Below are 18,334 nucleotides of genomic sequence, written 5' to 3' on the forward strand. Positions count from 1 at the left end.
GGCCACTGCAAGAGTCTTCAGAGTCTTCTTACTGACTTTACGATCAATACTCCGCAAATAGCGTGTTTTTTTGTGGACCGTTTTGATCGTTTTTTCAGCATTTTTGTCACCAGAGAGGTCAGCCTCCAAGATAGAGCCCAGGTAGGTAATTTCGTTTTTTCTTTTGATGATATCATCACCCGCTTTGATCGTGAAGCTCTCTGCCTTTCTGAGGTTAGGAGTGGACCCAAAGAGGATGCATTCCGTTTTGCCCAGGTGTAATGAGAGCTTGTTGTCGGAGAGCCAGATGCAGATCTTGTTGAGTTCAGAGCTGAGAGTTTTCTCAACCTGCAGCCTGTCCCTGTCCGAGACTAGCAGGGCCGAGTCATCTGCGAACAGGAACAGGTTGCAGTCGCAGGCTGACGACATGTCATTCACATATATCAGGAACAGTAAGGGCCCTAGTATACTTCCTTGGGGAACACCACAAGTCACTGGGAGGGGGGGGGACTGGGTGCCGTTTACTTCCACCACTTGCTCCCTCCCTTCCAGGTAGGATCTCATCCAGTTCACTGACGTGTCATCAAAACCTATTGCTTTGAGCTTATTGATCATAATTGGGTGATTAACGGTGTCAAAAGCCTTCTGGAGGTCCAGCATGACCATGCCGCTGGTATGTTGGTATGTTATATTTAACCCCCCCAAACACAACACAACAACGAAGTCAAAAGTACAATATAAGAGTTTATTTGCCAAAATAGTACTGAGGTCAAAAGTACATTATAACAGACTTTCAAAGTACAATAGATAGAGTGTATTTGCCAAAATAGAAAAAATAGAACAAGCTGTTAAGAAAAAAAGAGGGGGGAAAAACTAAAACAAATGCTGAACTGAATGCTAGGGAAAACAGAGCTAAACAGTGCAAATGATAGAAATTATAAGAAATGCTAGACAGTCAGCTGTCTGGCAGATGGAAGGGAGAATAAACTATGTATTTATCCGTGATTAAAAAAGCATGGATTAAAAAAACAAACTATTATGGTGTGGTTTTAGGCAAACATCAACAGCCTATAAGAGTTGTTTGTTTTGCAGCTATAAATACAACACAAAAAAGGAGTGATTTCTGATTACTTTTGATCTTTAAAAATGTTTTTGAACTAATGCTTTGTGGTATTGACTGTCAAGTATTCGGGGTAGAACACGTTAAAATGATCTAGTAAAATTCTAAAAGTTACTTTAACTCCAAGGGTCCACGGGTGTCATATATTATATGACAGTCATCATGGATGATCTTCATTCTTCAAAATAGTGTTTGCACGTTCTTCTCCCTTTTTGGCCCGTAGCTTAATAGCTTAACATAAACGTTCAAATTTCAAATATAAAGTGCTTACGCCATGGCCACGGATGTTACAATTATGTACGGGCCATCAGAAGTACTCGTATCTTCCGTATTGTTCAATAAGAAGCATTTTAATCCGATCGGTGGCCATTCTCTCCATTATGCTTTCAACCACTTACCCTATCGGTTGGGAGGTGTATTGCACTCTGATACATTATAACTCTATGAGAAAATGGCCACCAACTGGATTAAAATGCTTTTTATTGAACAATACGGAAAATACGGGTACGTTTAAGGTCCCATACAAAATTTTAACATCCGTGGCCATGAGGTAAGCACTTTACATTTTAAATTTGAACGTTTATATAGTTGTACGGACCAAAAAGGAAGAAAGTGCAAACACCATTTTGGAGATCATCCAAGACGGTCATGATGACAGATGACCGTCTTGTGATCCCAACAGCAGCCCCGCCCCCGGCCCACATACAACTCCCACTGCTTGGAAATAGCAGACCTACAAGCTCATAGCGCGGCACCGAGTGCCGTGCTATGAGCTTGTAGATCTGCTATTTCCCCAGCGCGCAGATAAACACGCACCGCACGGTGCACGCCCAGCTGAGTGTATATAAACTCCATACATCACTGTGTCTTACACACATAGGCTATAAGGCTATATACCAGCAGACAGTGTCTATCTCCGCACAGTCTGAATTAAGCATTCGGAATTATCCATCTGCTCTGTTTGCAGTCCATTCAAGGATGAGAGACGTTCATTTGAAGGATTACTTTTGGGTAAGAGCTGTGCTGATACTTTGTATCCGAGGGTTCACTTGCACTTATTAATAAACGGCAATGGTGGAAACAAAGTATCTAAGTACATTTACTCGTTTACCCTTGTGAAATGGGACAATTCTGCATAGTGAGTAGTCTACTTTATACTTTTGGTACTTTAAGTACATTTTGATGCCAATACTCCTGTACTTTTACTCAAGTAAATTTTGAATTCCGGACTTTTACTTGTACCAAGTATTTCTACATTCCCAGTATAGGCTATTGACACTAAACTGCTTTTTTTCCACTGATCCGTGGGTTCACTGTCTAGTACTTATTAATAAACGGCTGAGAACAGAAACATTGACATTGCATTCAGACGAAAATAACGTTACAGCCAATGAAGACCCGTAGAGACCATGCAGTGGTTCCCAAACAGTGGGTCGGGACCCATGGGTGGGTCGTGGACACATTTTTATGGGGGACGAGTAAATATACTCTTTTCTCCCTTTATTTTATCTGTGTTTCCTATACATTTAGTTTTTTGTTGTTATTTCAAAACATAAAAAAGAAATCAAGACAAAACTAAACAAAAAAATCTAGTTAGAATAGCAGATCTACAAGCTCACAGCCATGCGTTGTGAGCTTGTAGATCTGCTATTTTCACTAGTTTAATTGGGTCACGCCACGGTCACATTACATTTCTCTGTTGGGTCTTGTAAAACATTGCAAATGGAATGATATTTACACTGTGTGGTGTCACACACTATAAATTAATCCTCCTCATTTCCCACGAAATAAGTTATTCTGGAAGAAAGTTTTATAGGCAGCTTTTTATATAAACAGGCGAGTATAGCCTAGTAGCTATAGATCTTCTACTTTAAATCACATGAAATACACATTAGGTTGGCCTAATTATGGACTGTCACCCTCAGCAAACAAATTACAGGGAAAAATGGCTGCTCCAAACATCAATTTATATCTCCTTCCAGAGAAGTTACCTGTGTTGACTCAGTTCTAATGGGAAGCAGTCATTTCTGTCTGTCTGAGGGCTTGTCTGGGAGAGTTAGATATACACATTTCACACAGACATGTTTACAGAAACTACTATGCACTGGTGGAAGAAGTACTCACATTTGTTACTTAAGTAAAAGTATCAATACTGAAATATAGAAATATATTCGACTGTTACAAGTATAAGGTCTGGTAATCAAAATGTACTTAAAGTACTTAAAAATATACTTATATACTTATACTGTAGTAGCCTACAGTACTTGAGTACATGTACTTCGTTACTTTACACCACTGCTACTATGAAATGTTAGTCATGCAATTGTGTCACTTAAAATCCTTAACCTACATCCATAGTGCAATGATTCTAAAACCCTTTTCATTTCAAGGACCCCCTGTTTGCTATGCATTATAGGCCACGGATACCCATTTGATATGATGTTTTCCATTTTGGTTCCTTAATCCCAACTATCAATCATTTTAGCCGGGGACCCCCTGGAACTCACTCGAGGACCCTTGGGGGTCCCCTGGACCCCACGTAGAACCGAAAGGAATGAAAAATGAACAAAATGTATACTGTTGCATCTCCATGTTATTGTGACAGAACTGTGAACTGACCAACACAGGAGGGTATGAAACCATCATCCAATATCTCAATGAAGGCAAGAGGACCTGCAAGGAGGTGGAGGACTTCATGAAAGCCAGGTAAACCAGTTAACTTATACTAATACTACTTGGGAATTATGATGGGACATTTATTTTAAGAAAGAACATGGACATGGAGTGACAGATTTGATCTTGCCCCCAAAAAAAACTGTAGAATGTCCCTTAACCCAAGGGTTCCCAAACTTTCCAGGCTGCAACCCCCCAAAATAATCATATAATATAGCCGGTACCCCTGTTTGATCATTATGATTTCTCTGGGACCCCAATAGCCCCTACACTGTGAAATCTTCAGTGTTAATTTAACTCTGAGAGTCGGTGTACAAATAGAACCAAATGGACCCATAAGGGCCCATTTGGTTCTATTCGTATACGCACAGACCCGTAGGGTTCCATTTGTAGTACATGCTGGAAGAGCTAACAGAACTTTAAGGGCTCTAGAGGGTCCATTAGTTTCCTAAATGTCTATCATTTGGAGACCCACTGGAACCCCCCATGAACCTTGGGGGTCCCACATTGGGAACTAGTAGTTTACTGTAGCTTTTTGGTGAATATTCATGCTCATTTATTACTTGGGTGCGGTGTCTTTGGTTGGTCGGTGTCGCTAGGCAATTGCTAGGATGTTTATAATAGTACGTACAGTATGTATGTATATCAGGTGATAGCTGGGGTCATACAAGGCCAGTCCTTGGTTGTAGTAGGCAGCTGTTAGGTGTTATTTACACTGATAAACTGAATAACCTCTGCCAACATGACAATTATTTAAAAACAAATGATCATTTACTTATTTTTAACCATACTATTACTATTTAAAACTATGAATTGATCAGAAATATTGAATTATAATTATACCAAGTGAAACATCACAGGGACTGTGTTTGATGGATTACTTGTTATTTTATGATTGTAAATATTTCAAGTCCCATCACTTATCATCAACACATAGGGTGCTGGTGACTCGGCCAGTTAGTGAACGTTGTGAGTCACGAGTTGAAATCCAACTGGCATCATGTCTTGCATGTTGTCCACCCTTGGTCTCCTGTCTCATAAGCATTAAAATAAATCTTTATAGCACATACAAAATTTACTGTCTTTGATATGTTTAGTTCCTTCTTCCTTGTGTAATAATTAATCCCCGTACACACACACACACACACACACACACACACACACACACACACACACACACACACACACACACACACACACACACACACACACACACACACACACACACACACACACACACACACACACACACACACACACACACACACACACACACACACACACACACACACGAGGCAACACTGGTGTGTCTCATATTGCAAGTTGTGGCGCTGTTACAGAAGTGCTGTGGTGTGAACATTAGTTACCCTACCATGATAGAAACTATAGAATGGCATTTTCTGTTCTGCTCTTTGGATAAACGGTACATCTGCTATACACTACACCAGTGGTTCGCAAACCTTTTCATGTCAAGGACCACCCAAAATGATATGTATTTGGCTGCGGACCCCCATCTCAAAAATATTTTGTGCCATGGATTTAAAAAAAATAGCAGATCTACAAGCTCATAGCGCGGCACTCGGTGCCACGCTATGAGCTTGTATATATGCTATTTTTGAATAACCAAAGTATAAAATAAAGTGGTTAAAATGATTGCGACGCTATATTATTAACTAATTTTGCTGGGGACCCCCTGGCACCCCTGGGGGTCCCCACTTTGAGGACCAATGCAGTACACTACATTCTGTATCTTCTAATAGTGACATTCATCCAGCCTTTCTATTAGATCATCTCTGATCACATACTGTATGCCACTGAGGTCAGGCTGAGTTCCACTATTGGCTGTTTAGACAAAATAATCTTTTGTCTTTACATCTTAATATGATTATTTTGCCGAACCATCATCTGCAATGACAATCAAACTAAATGATATATGGTTCATACCTAGGCTCAGTGTCGCTCCCGATGGCCCGATGGCTCCCGATGGCCTTTGCTGCATGTCACTACCCCTCTCTTGTCAGCTTACTGTCCTATCAATAAAGGCATAAGAATAAAAATAAAAATCTAAAACAAATATATATATATATATATATATATATGCCATGCTACATGGATGCACACGTGATACTGTGCTGACAATAATAATGTAAAGTCATTATATCCAATGTGCGGTTTATTGTGTCTCTTTGGAAGCATTTTTCTATTATGTTTGAGTGGTTGTGCCTTATTGTACAATTTGTTATAGGCTAGACAGAGGTTTGTTTATCCTGTTTGCAATTTGAAAATCCTAATACAAATATTTGAAAGGAAAGAATGCAAGTTGCACATTCCAGCTTTAAAATGTATATTTCTGACATCTCTTCAGGGCTTCCATTGAAGAGAGGTATGCTAAAGACCTCTTGGGTCTGTCGAAGAAGGTGTGTGGACATAATGAAATGAAGTAAGTACGTACGTTCTGTTCACACACACATATTGTTTATTTTTTACAATGAACAAAAGATAAGGCACTGAAATCAGGTTATTTAGACTAGAGCTGTGGTTCCCAAACAGTTTCATGTCAAAAACCCACACATCAATACATATTAGACCAAGGTCCAGGGACTCCCATAAGAGAAGATTTCTGGTTGTAGATTAACTTTAGTAAGAATTCTACAACTACTGTATCAATACTGTAGGTGGAGACAGATAAACCTGAATAGTCATTCTTATACATTCTCTCAATGGATTAACTTCTAGCTGATGAAAGGGACCCCCTGGTTACCCCTCCCTGGGGGACCCTGGACCCCACTTTGAGAAATCTGTTCATTGGTTTTGTATACCGCAGTAATTTATTTTCATATTGTTTTTCCAGCTCACTAAAGAAATCTCTGGACCTGTTCAAACTACGTAAGAGCATGACATTCATGTAAATAAAAATGCAATTTTGCAGTGTAATGCAGTCATTTTATATGCTGTATATTTATAAATGCTGTTTGTACATCGCAGAAACAGAACATGTGAGTCTATCACATCTCCAGTTGGCTCAGACCATGAGAGAAGAGGCCAAGAAATTAGAGGATTTCAGAGAAAAACAAAAAGATGCAAGAAAAAAGGTGATTTATTGTTGATTATTATGGTGTGCTGGTGACAATCAATACAATATGTCATAAATGATGACGCTCACAGTCTTGTATAATTCCTGGCATTGCAGATAGAACAACAGATGGAAGCCATTCACAAACAAAAGGCCTCGCAGTACAAGAAGACTATGGAGGTGAGTGTTTAGCTGTTAGTGTTGATTTTGACAGCAAAGTTTGTTTCAGTTTTAGTCATAGTCTTTTGAATCAAATTCCATTTAGTTTTAGTCATATTTTAGTCGTCTGAAATGTTTTAGTTTTAGTCTAGTTTTAGTCGACTAAATATCATAAGATTATACTAAATCAACTGTAGATTTAGTCGACTAAAATGTATTTAGGCGGTGCCTTGATGGCGTCGTAATGGCTGATTTTACACTTGGTTGCATGCTGAAAATAGCCGATCTACAAGCTCGTGACGCGTTGTGAGCTTTTTTGTCATAGTTTTAGTCGACGAAATCAACACTGCCTACTAGTTGAAAGTGGTTAAGGCATGCATGCGTTTAATGTGATGCAAATTCAGTCGGAGGCACTATTCCTGAATGAGGTAACCAAAAATGCTAAGCGCTGCTGCTGCGAAATTGAATAAAGTGTGTTCACGTGATTCCGTTTTGAAAGCAGTGAAGACAGCATTGTTTTGACCAGTTCCTTCCCCTAGAGAGAAGGAAGTTCCATTGAGAAGCCTAGGATGTGAGAGGCATATAACTGTCACCAAAAGAGGAACTATTTCTTATGGATTATCGAAAAAAGGAGAAATTAATAATCATGGTATCAGTGCACATTGAGAGCAGATTTGCTGTACTGTTAATAGAGGCGGAAAGGTTGGAAGTAATTAAGGCAAATATTTATTGTCACCGTTATATTTAACACTCTGTGTGCCTGCAGGGAGTCAGCTGGGTTACACAGGCTCAACAACAAAAACACAACTAATTATTAAAGTTCAGGCAATGAATAAAGCAGAAAAAGATAACTCCGATATTTGCATATGGGCATTATCAGTGTTTTCTCTCTGTTATGGCTGTAGTTCTCAAACCTTTTCATGTCAAGGACCCCCAAAATGAAGTATTTTGAGACCCACTTTGAGAACCAACGGGTTATGGATGTTGTTGCCATTTTCATAGATAGGCTACATCATATTACTGGGTCAGGCAGGTCTTCAAAGAATAAAATGTGAACTTTGTTTTGGCTGTTTGCTATGTTGCCATGGCAACTGCTGGTGAGACTCTTATGAATTGGACCGGAAGCAAACCAGAATTAAGCATCTAATTGGTTTATCATTCTCCCCAATTAAGTACAGAATACTAAGAAGACATTATTTCAATGTACTGTACGTACTTTTCAGACCCATTTAGACCTGAGGTAAAAACACCTTCTAAATCCTAACCTATACGTTTTTCTGAAATACGTCTATTTTTGATGAAGTATTATTATTTTTAAATAATGCTGCTATATAAATCGGTGGAAACCTTGTATGTCCAAAACCATTCCTTTTTTATTATAATTTAAAAAACAATTTAAAACAGTGAAAATAGCAGATCTACAAGCACACAACGCCTCGCATCGCGAGGCGTTGTGCGCTTGTAGATCTGCTATTTTTACTACTTTTGTGCAACGCTCTTCTGATGCATCTGCACTTTTCCACAGTCAAAGAAGACATATGATCAGAAGTGTCGAGATAAAGAAGAAGCGGACCAGAACATGAACCGTAACGCCAGCACCACCAACGCCAGGCAGATAGAGAAGGTACAGTCGATCTGCAGTAACCAATAGGAACTTAGATATAGCACTATGTTAGCCATAATAACCACTTCAACCCTAATGTAATTAATTGTACGTCAAATACCTAAAATAGCCAAGGGAGGGAGGGGGTCCAGTTGGTTTCCGTGTGAGTCCAGGTCCTTCCTCCTCTGTCCTTGTAGATCTGTGCTGTTCTGTGGCCAGGGCAAAACTGCCTCACTCTCCAACAGTGGCCATTAAATAGGAAGAGCCTTCCTAATTAGCTCATGCCCTGCACCTGTTCCACTCACTTATCCAATGGGAGTCCTCCATGCTGACCAGCTGACACTGCTACCATAGACTGGCTTCAAAACACTGCAACTCAAAATGAAATAATAAAGAAAAGCAAACATGCACACAAAATCAAAAGGAATAGGGACTGAAAAGCCAGCTATATTATACAAATGAATAAGCAGTCAGCGTGACACTCTCACACACTTTTCAGTGCCCGTCCCGCCCGGGCACATTACCTGTCAGCATGACACAGGCACCCTATAGGCTGCAATGTCAGCCTGACGGCGTGCCGCGGGTTCAAGTCCCGATCTCGATGACCTTTGCTGCCTGTGTGTCACTCCCCATCTCTCTCCCCATGTCCTATCAGTCTACTGTCCTATAAATATAGGCATAAAAGCCCAAAAATAAACCTTAAAAAGAGAAGGGAAACTAGGGTTCATGTTGTTAAGGGACATTCACACTAGATGCAATGCGATTCTTTTTTATCACCTCCTGTGTGACATTCACACTAGATGCAATGCGATTCTTTTTTATCACCTCCTGTGTGAATGAATGCATCTTTATACTTATCCTATATTAAAATCGCCTTGTGGGTGGACTTCCTGTTTATCCCTTCCTGTCCATTTGCCTTCTTCTACCACAGCAGTCGTGCATTTGTCTCCACGCTATAAACAAATGACAATGCATGCCATGGGAAATCTACTAAACTACATTTCATGCATGCAAATTTTATATTTTCCGTACACTTTGTATTTTTTACGAAACTGCATGATTGCGCAACACATTTGGCCGGAAGGGCTCTCTCTTACGCGATAGCAGCTACACAGCGCAAGCGTGCGTGGAGAGACACGCTGTTTCACGGAACAACAACACCAATAGTTACACAACACGGACGGACTGGACATCACTTCTGCAGCAGCAACAGAAAATTATTTAATTTGGTTGTCTTATTTTCTTTACCTGCTAAGAAATTGCGCTTTTGTTACTTCAGCGTGGACTTCAAGTGTGTGTGTGTGTGTGTGTGTGTGTGTGTGTGTGTGTGTGTGTGTGTGTGTGTGTGTGTGTGTGTGTGTGTGTGTGTGTGTGTGTGTGTGTGTGTGTGTGTCTCTTGCAAAGTCACTACACCACTCCTCCTCCCCCAATCTCTGTTTTGTCAGGCAGTATAGGCTACTAACGCACTGCAGGGTGTGTGTGTGTGTGTGTGTGTGTGTGTGTGTGTGTGTGTGTGTGTGTGTGTGTGTGTGTGTCTAACACGTGTGGGATGCCTTTTTCCTGGGTTTGTTCTCTGATTCAACTCTCTTTCTTCCTCTCTCTGTCTCTCTCTCTTTCCATCTCTTTGTGTTTCACTCTCTCTCTCTCTCTCTTTCTTTCTCTCTCGCTCTAGCTCTCGCTCTCTCTCTCAACCTGGCACCCCTATTGTGTGTGTGTGTGTGTGTGTGTGTGTGTGTGTGTGTGTGTGTGTGTGTGTGTGTGTGTGTGTGTGTGTGTGTGTGTGTGTGTGTGTGTGTGTGTGTGTCTCGCTTCGAACCAGCCCACCAAATAAGCGTTAGCACGCGTAGACCTTTGTGATGCCACCCCTGCAGTATATTGTGCGTTAAGAAAAGAAATAGGCCTACGTATTAAAGAGGCTATTTCAATCGGCCTCTCAGACATATCGGCGACGTAGGTGTGAGGGCCGCGTATTCGGTTCTTAAGTCTGACGTAATTTTGTAGTCCGATGTCACGTCCGGGTCCAAAAGGCACCAGCGCCGTCCACTCTTCATTGTAAACAACATGTTGGAACCCGTAAATCTTTTTACAATAACCTCCTTTTTCAGAAATGAACAATTGAGGGTTAATAAGGGTCTTAATGCTAATATCATAGAAGTACAAAGTATTTATTTATTATTATGATTTAACATTATTATTATTAACATTAAAACACTTGGACCCGGAAGTTATTCTAGCGGGGCGCAACGTCACGTCTTAACAATCGAATAGCGGCCCGAAACCTCTAGTTATTCAAAACCACCATGATGACAATGCATTTTCCATGTCGTTTCAGCTCTACTCAAAGGCACAGCAGGCCAAACAGAATGCAGAGGAGGCTGGTAAGATGTCAAATCAATGAGTGCCCATAATGTGTTGGCTATTAAAAGTACATGTGGTGGGTGTTGTGTTGAATGTGACAGGAACCCTCAAGAGATTATGGTTGCAGGTCAGCTGAATCCAACACTCATTACAGTTTTAGGAAGCAGAAGTTGAAATATGCTAGAAACTCTATACTTTAACCCATTAAGACCGGGAAAGCATCTGCCATTTTCATGAAATTGTTTGCAAATCTTTGAATATATATATTTTTCAAAGCGAACATTTTAACTAAAATCTTTACTTCTGGGGATTCTACAAATGTCTTCAAAGTCCTAACAGTTGTTTTTTTAAACTTATGTTGCTATAATCAATGGTTCTCAAACGGTTTCATGTGAAAATTATATGTATTTGACCGTGGACCCCCATCTCAAAATATGTTGTTCCAGGGACCCCCAGCAGCAAAGGTTTGAGTAAAAAATGTTCGCTTTAAAAAAAAATATATATATATATTCAAAGATTTGCACACAATTTCAGGATTTTTCTAAAATAGCAGATCTACAAGCTCATAGCGCAGACACTGGGTGCCGCGCTATGAGCATAGATCTGCTATTTTTGAAGTATAAAAGTATAAAATAATGGTTAATGTGGTTACACAGATGCATTCCCAGTCTTAATGGGTTAACAAAGTTCAATGTATTGTTGAGCAGCTTTCTCCAAATGAAAGGCCCTTACTTACTTAAGATATGATTCCTAGGGCAAATATACTTTTTAAGCCCATATTTGATGGGCTTAATTAAAACAACGCTTTAAAACATTTTTTAATAAATAGTTTACATCAGAGGATTAATAGTCTATCAGTCTAATGTTGACTGTTTTCCTAAATAATGAAGACAGACTCCTCTGAGTTGAGCTTGGTGCTTTATGTGACATACTCTGTAATATGATGAAAGAGAGGTGTTCATTAATACATGCTGTGAAAGGAATGAAGCTGTCCACCTCTTATGAGCATATATCAATATGTGATGTTGATTGAGGCCATTATTATAATTCACACATCACATGTGCCTATTGGTCAATTATTATGTTGTAATAATAAACAGGATGTATCTGTATCACATGCTGACTTTAGCGCAATAAAACTCAGATCCTTTATATTTTTATCCCATTGTGTCCTGATCCGATCTCCGATCAGATGCTCTTAACTTCCTTAAGACCTGGAACGCATCTGTGTCACTTTAGATTTCTTTGGATATTCAAAAATAGCAGATATACAAGCTCATAGCGCGGCACAGAGTGCCGCGCTATGATCTTGTAGATCAGCTACTTTTGAAAAATCTTAAAACATTTTTTTTTATTTTATTTTATTGTTAGAATTTAGAAAACTTTTTTAAGAATCCCCTTAGGCCTTAATGGGTTAACTTCCTTAAGCTTCTATCGGTAGGAAATAAAACCTGATTGGGACAGCCCTAGATGAGGGTATATGGAACAGCTAGGTGGGAAAATAGCTCAATTGGCGGGGGCCACTGCCCCGAGCTGCCCAGCTAGCGCTGGCTACGCTTCTGTCCCACATAATAACTGCTGCAGAGTCCTTTCCCATGTCCGCCTATTGGGCTGGCCCAGCTCGTCCAGACAAAATCCATGGAAATCATGTCACAATCATAGTACATGAAATATGCTGGGCCAGTTTGCACCTGTGTGCAAGCTGCTGGGTTATTGTATTTAACGTGTTGTTGGGTGTGTGTGTGTGTCTGTCTGATTGGTAGATAGGATATACCTGCAGAATGTCAACACCCTGGGAAAAACCACAGACGAGTGGCAGACGGAGCATGTCAAGGCGTGTGAGGTAAGACTATGGAGTCGTAATGTATGAAAAGTAACCCACCTCTATACGTGTGAATGTGACATGATGATGACTGTGCACTAGTGTTGATTTTGACAGCAGATTTTTTATTTAGTTTTAGTCATAGTCTTTTGAATGAAATTCCATTTAGTTTTAGTCATATTTTAGTAATCTGAAATGTTTTACTGTTAGTCTAGTTTTAGTCGACTAAATATCATAAGATTATAGTCGACTAAAAATCTACAGTTGATTTAGTCGACTAAAATGTATTGTGCCGGTGCCTTGATGGCATCGTAATGGCTGATTTTACAAGTGGTTGCATGTTGAATATAGCAGATCTACAAGCTCACAACGCGTCGCAACGCGACGCGTTGTGAGCTTGTAAATTTGCTGTTTTCAGAGCGCAACACCCGAGCGCAACCAAACATAAAATGACTTGTCTTTTACTGGATCTCTTCTCCACTAGTCCCTCACTAACATTTTAGTCTAGTTTTATTTGTTGAAGAAATGGTCAATATATTTAGTCTTAGTTTTAGTCATCGTAGCTTAGTTTTTATTTAAGTTTTCATTAGTGATGACGATCATTTTTCGTCATAGTTTTAGTCGACGAAATCAACACTGCTGTGCACACTGTGTTCTCCCAATACAACAGATGTTTGAAAGGCAGGCAACAGAGAGGATCAGTTTCCTGAGGAACACGGTGTGGACTCACCTGAACCAGCTGTCCCAGCAGTGTGTGACCAGTGATGAGGTACAGACCCACATGTTGAGCTGTCCTCTCACTTTATTCACCTTCACACTATTACTGCTTGTACAGTACTTAACCCCTTTTTTCCAACTAAGATACCAAGATTTGAATGGCTTAAATGGTTAAAAGGAACATGTTAGCGTTAGATTTAACTGTGTGTGTGTGTGTGTGTGTGTGTGTGTGTGTGTGTGTGTGTGTGTGTGTGTGTGTGTGTGTGTGTGTGTGTGTGTGTGTGTGTGTGTGTGTGTGTGTGTGCGTGTGCGTGTGCACACAGCTCTATGAGGACGTGAGGAAGTCACTTGAGCAGTGTGACATTCAGGAGGACATTGCACATTTTGTCAATCTTAGACAGACCGGTGACAAAGCACCAGGTACAAGCATTGCCACACACACACACACACACACACACACACACACACACACACACACACACACACACACACACACACACACACACACACACGTGACGTGTAGGTTTACAATGATTGTCGTCACTTCACAGCTGCAGTCGTGTACGAGAACTTCTACAGTGGTCATAGTCAGAAAACGGCTCCTGTTGCCCCGCCCTCTAGGCAGCCTCCTCCAATCACCAGGTCAGAGACAAGCGACAGTAGATTCACACTGCTATGCATTCATTTCCTTTAAGCCTGATTTATACTTAGTTGTGTGCTGGTGTCGCGTGCTGAAGATAGTTGATCTACAAAACTCTACAGATCTACTTTTTTTTGCCACACAACACTGGCGTATACAACTAAGTATATATTATTGTACAGCTAAGTCATGGTCTTCATTTATTCATTTTGTTTTGTGAATTTTGCAGGAGGGGACCACTACCTACTCCAGTCAACATGAACACAAGCAGCAGTGGTATGTTTAGCCCTTGTACATCTGATCAAACAACCCCTAATGATCACATTCTGAGACCTTGTATGAGTGCATCATGAGTGGATTCTGCTCATGGTTTATATTTTCATAATAAAGGCTATTTCACCTCAAACCATGAACATGAAGCCCTGTTAGAGCATTATGGTTCTCAATAATCTGGTTAAAGCACATAGGAGAGAAAGAGCGCATGTATTCTAATGATCCAACACTGTGCATTTTGATCTTTGCTCTGATTGCAGATGATGTGATCTACTCAACAGTGCAAGATCCAGGGTACAGCCTGATCCGCTACTAACACACACACACACACACACACAGCCACTGTAGGACATACAGTATGAAACATTGTGATTTCCTGCCTGGTGTATTATTTGTCAGGCCTGCCTGGTTTAGTGTCATGTTGCCAAACGACCAGGGACCGCAGCCTACAGATACTGTATGTCTGGGAAAAACTGCTTGCCAGAACAGCGGTGAGAACTGCCGCTAGCAAATCTACGCACACTGCTTTGGAAACCAATCATATCGCCCCACGCGACCGGCGTTATTACCCCCAGTCTCAGTAACTTCTGTGTTACGCCCCCTTCTGTGATGCACACGGAACTGCCTCGCCCCTAGTCATGGGGCAAACGTTCGGCACGGCGACTCGCTCGCTCGGCGGTGCCTCTCGTTGCTCAAGTCCACCATTGACGGCGTGCCTCCGACGTTGTAACTGTTTTTTCCCCAACTACTTCCTAACTTAATATTAGGGGCTGTTACTATAGCAGATCCCGAAGCACAGGTATTGACAGGCTAATGCTTAACGTTGATGCCACAGTGCCATCTGGTATTAGAGGGGTTTGGGGAGTTATTTAAAGCGGACCGCCCATGTGAAAGGCAGTTCAATGTGCATCACAGAAGGGGGCATCGCCAATTGTTACTGAGACCGAGGGACGGGGTAATAACGCTGCACGCATCACGCACCCACTATGAAGGACTGCCCTAAAGACTTTGGATTGGTTCTGCAATCCAGTTATTTTTTAAAACTCTGCAATTGTCTCCACACCCAGTTTTAGCAATGAAAGCTAGCAGATTGTTCTGTCTCTAGTTGAGCAAAAACATTTAGAGACTGGCTTGTGGGTCTAGGCCTGGCTGCCATGATGAGAAATGCTATAGCTGTATATCTGTAAGCACAAACACATGTTTGATTGATGTGTGGTATTATGTAACTGTGTTCTAAACAGTGTTTGTCAGAGTTGGGTTATCAAGATACAAAAGAAAAGCTTCAATCCATAAAATGTATATTTATATAATATTTATGGTCTTTATAAAAGGAACAGAGACAAACTAATAATGATACAGGGTACAGGCCTCCATACATAGGTATGGTCACTATCTGCAGATGAATTAAGCTGTTCTATTCATGATATTGATGGTTTTGCAAGTATTTGTTACACATGAGTAATATAACATAATTTCATGCACAGCAATCTATTTATTTTCTCTGGATCTGTTCATATAAAATGTTAATCCAAGACTTATTTTAAAATGTGTAGCCCATACGTATATGATGTGACTTCTGCTTTTTCAGTTTCTAACTGGTTATGTACAGAGCTGATCTCATGATCATGTTTACTCACTCACATATTGCATAACAGTTTGCAACAATATTATTATTGCAAAACCGAAACACACCCTATGACATGTGAAAGTTAATTTGGGGATTATCAAATTGATGTACTATAATACACCTTTAAAATCCTCAGTGTTAATTTATCCATTTGTGACTCTGAGAGTAAATGTTGACTACATTTTGTACACCCTTGAGTTAAATGAACACTTAACCTTGTGGACATCAGTTGATTGAGTTGAAGAATATATACAATATATTTATAAACATGCCTACAATGACTTTGCACATTGTATTTGTATGTTCCTGTTTTTGGTATTCTAATGACGTGTTTTGACCTCCAATATAGATGTGACACTATGTGCCTTTGCTATTTTTGAAAAAATGTGTGCACATCTTTGAATATATATATATATATGTTTTACAGCAAACATTTTTAACTCCGATCTGTGCTTCTGGGGGTCACTGGAACAACATATTTTGAGATGGGGGTCCGCGGCCAAATACATATCATTTTGGGTGGTCCTTGACCTGGAAAAGTTGGAGCACCACTACTATAGCAACAACATACTGTTAGGATTTAGAAAACATTGTATTCGGCCGTGGACCCCCATCTCAAAATGTTTTGTTCCAGGGACCCCCAGAGGCAAAGATTTGAGTTACAAATGCTCGCTTAAAATATATATATATATATATATATATTCAAAGATTTGCACAAATGTTCAAGATTTTTCAAAAATAGCAGATCTACAAGCTCGTAGCAGCTCTGCTTTGATCACAGTCACCCGTTTGGCACCAACATGACTGCGACTGCGAGTACTATGAATAGGAATACATTTATAGAATGGATATCTCCGTTCATAGCAACACTACGCCCCTGTGTCATACATGGAAGAGGAAGTAATACATCCATAGGGGCCTCCCATGTGTTTCATATGAGGATGTGTTGTGGTTTCCATGGTGATAATTAAGCATCATCAGGTCAGGTGTCCCGGCAAAGCAGGTGACTGTGAACGAGGAAGTAGGGCACTGATGACCTATCCATTTGACTGAGTTCTAATTTTTACGATAAAAAAGATATACATTGGCACTCCCCAATCCCTAATCCTCCTAACTCTCTTATCCTCTAGGCCAGGGTTCTTCAACAGGGGGTCCTCAGAGTTACTCCAGGGGGTCCGCCAAATCTTGTGATAGGATTTTTTTTTTTACATTAACCACTTCAACCCTAGCATCTCTATTCTGAGGAACATTACAAATGGCATGCCCTGAGACCACGGTGGCCTTAATGCCCCAGCTGACTGTCTCTTTTCTTGTCGATATGTAGACACCAGTCTCTTTCTTGTCATGTAGACCATTGGTTCTCAAAGTGGGGTCCGGGGACCCCCAGGGGTCCTTGAGGGAGTTCCAGGGGGTCCCCAGCTAAATGATGGATATAGGAACCAAATGGACCCTTGTGGGTGTGTAACTCTGAGAGTGTACAAATGGAACCAAATGGACCCGTTAGGGTCCATTTGGTTCCATTTGTACACTCTCAGAGTTAAATTAACATTGATTTTACAATATAAATTGGGGTCCCAGAGATATATAAATGCCATTAAATGGGGGTCCGTAGCCCTAATGCATGTCAAACTGGGGGTCCTTGAAATTAAAATGGTTAAAAAATCACTGCTAGAGCCGTAAAAAAAACTTCTCTTATGGGGGTCCTTAAAATATCTTTTCAAATGGGGGGCTAATAGGAGTCAATTTGGGGGTCCTTGACATGAAAAAGTTTGAGAACCACTGATGTAGACTTTGTCCACATCAGTGGACTGATGTCTTTTGTTGAGATTCTGAATTCTTAACTCCCCATCTTTAAACCAATCCAGTGACTTTGATTGGTGCAGGGTCAGAACTTAAACCCTTAAATTCAATTCATTATTTCACTGCACTAAAATCTTGTTTTATTTGATGGCCTTCCTGCCCTGGCATTTGGCCTTTGTGCCCTCAAAAAACGAACACCACCAAAGGCCAAGTGGCCTTGCCCCTAATATGACAAAATTCCAGGCCTGGTGGCATCCAACCATCAGTATGTGATTTACACTTTCAACCTGGTGTCTAGGTGTCCCTCTGTCATTATGTACGTCATTATACTGTAGGTGAAACTTTTCAAAATGATTTGACTGTTGGTTTCTAAGTGGTTAATGGACCCCAAATCAGTGCCTTATTGACTCAGAAATATTAGTTTTGTCATCAGCGACTCACACAGACATGTACCTCGTTCTAATACGACTCATTCTAAACTCAGCTACTG

The 18,334-nt window shown here is 40.5% G+C and overlaps 1 protein-coding gene across 2 annotated transcripts; it reads left to right on the forward strand.

The window, feature by feature from the left end:
- The first annotated feature begins 1,985 nt into the window (after positions 1-1,985).
- pstpip2 (proline-serine-threonine phosphatase interacting protein 2) lies at positions 1,986-14,605 on the forward strand. Of its 2 annotated transcripts, none has more exons than XM_084046917.1 (13): positions 1,986-2,110; positions 3,727-3,805; positions 6,138-6,212; positions 6,624-6,658; positions 6,758-6,864; positions 6,963-7,025; positions 8,530-8,628; positions 10,940-10,985; positions 12,729-12,808; positions 13,458-13,556; positions 13,828-13,924; positions 14,056-14,146; positions 14,374-14,605. In XM_084046917.1, exons 2-13 carry the CDS (start codon positions 3,795-3,797, stop codon positions 14,495-14,497), a joined length of 927 nt encoding a protein of 308 aa, XP_083903043.1. In that variant the 5' UTR covers positions 1,986-2,110; positions 3,727-3,794; the 3' UTR covers positions 14,498-14,605. The 2 variants fall into 2 exon arrangements, with proteins under 2 accessions (XP_083903043.1, XP_083903042.1); XM_084046916.1 differs by having other exon boundaries at positions 1,987-2,110; positions 3,705-3,805.
- Positions 14,606-18,334: the final 3,729 nt, after the last annotated feature.

This window comes from Gymnoscopelus microlampas (assembly GCF_963454915.1).
Source record: "Gymnoscopelus microlampas genome assembly, chromosome: 21".
Taxonomy (NCBI): domain Eukaryota; kingdom Metazoa; phylum Chordata; class Actinopteri; order Myctophiformes; family Myctophidae; genus Gymnoscopelus; species Gymnoscopelus microlampas.

Coding starts and splice junctions, on each gene's coding strand:
- pstpip2 (XM_084046916.1), top strand. CDS start 2,078: ATGAGAGACGTTCATTTGAAGGATTACTTTTGG. Junction 7,026..8,529: donor AGTACAAGAAGACTATGGAG/GTGAGTGTTTAG, acceptor ACTTTTCCACAG/TCAAAGAAGACATATGATCA. Junction 10,986..12,728: donor ACAGAATGCAGAGGAGGCTG/GTAAGATGTCAA, acceptor TCTGATTGGTAG/ATAGGATATACCTGCAGAAT.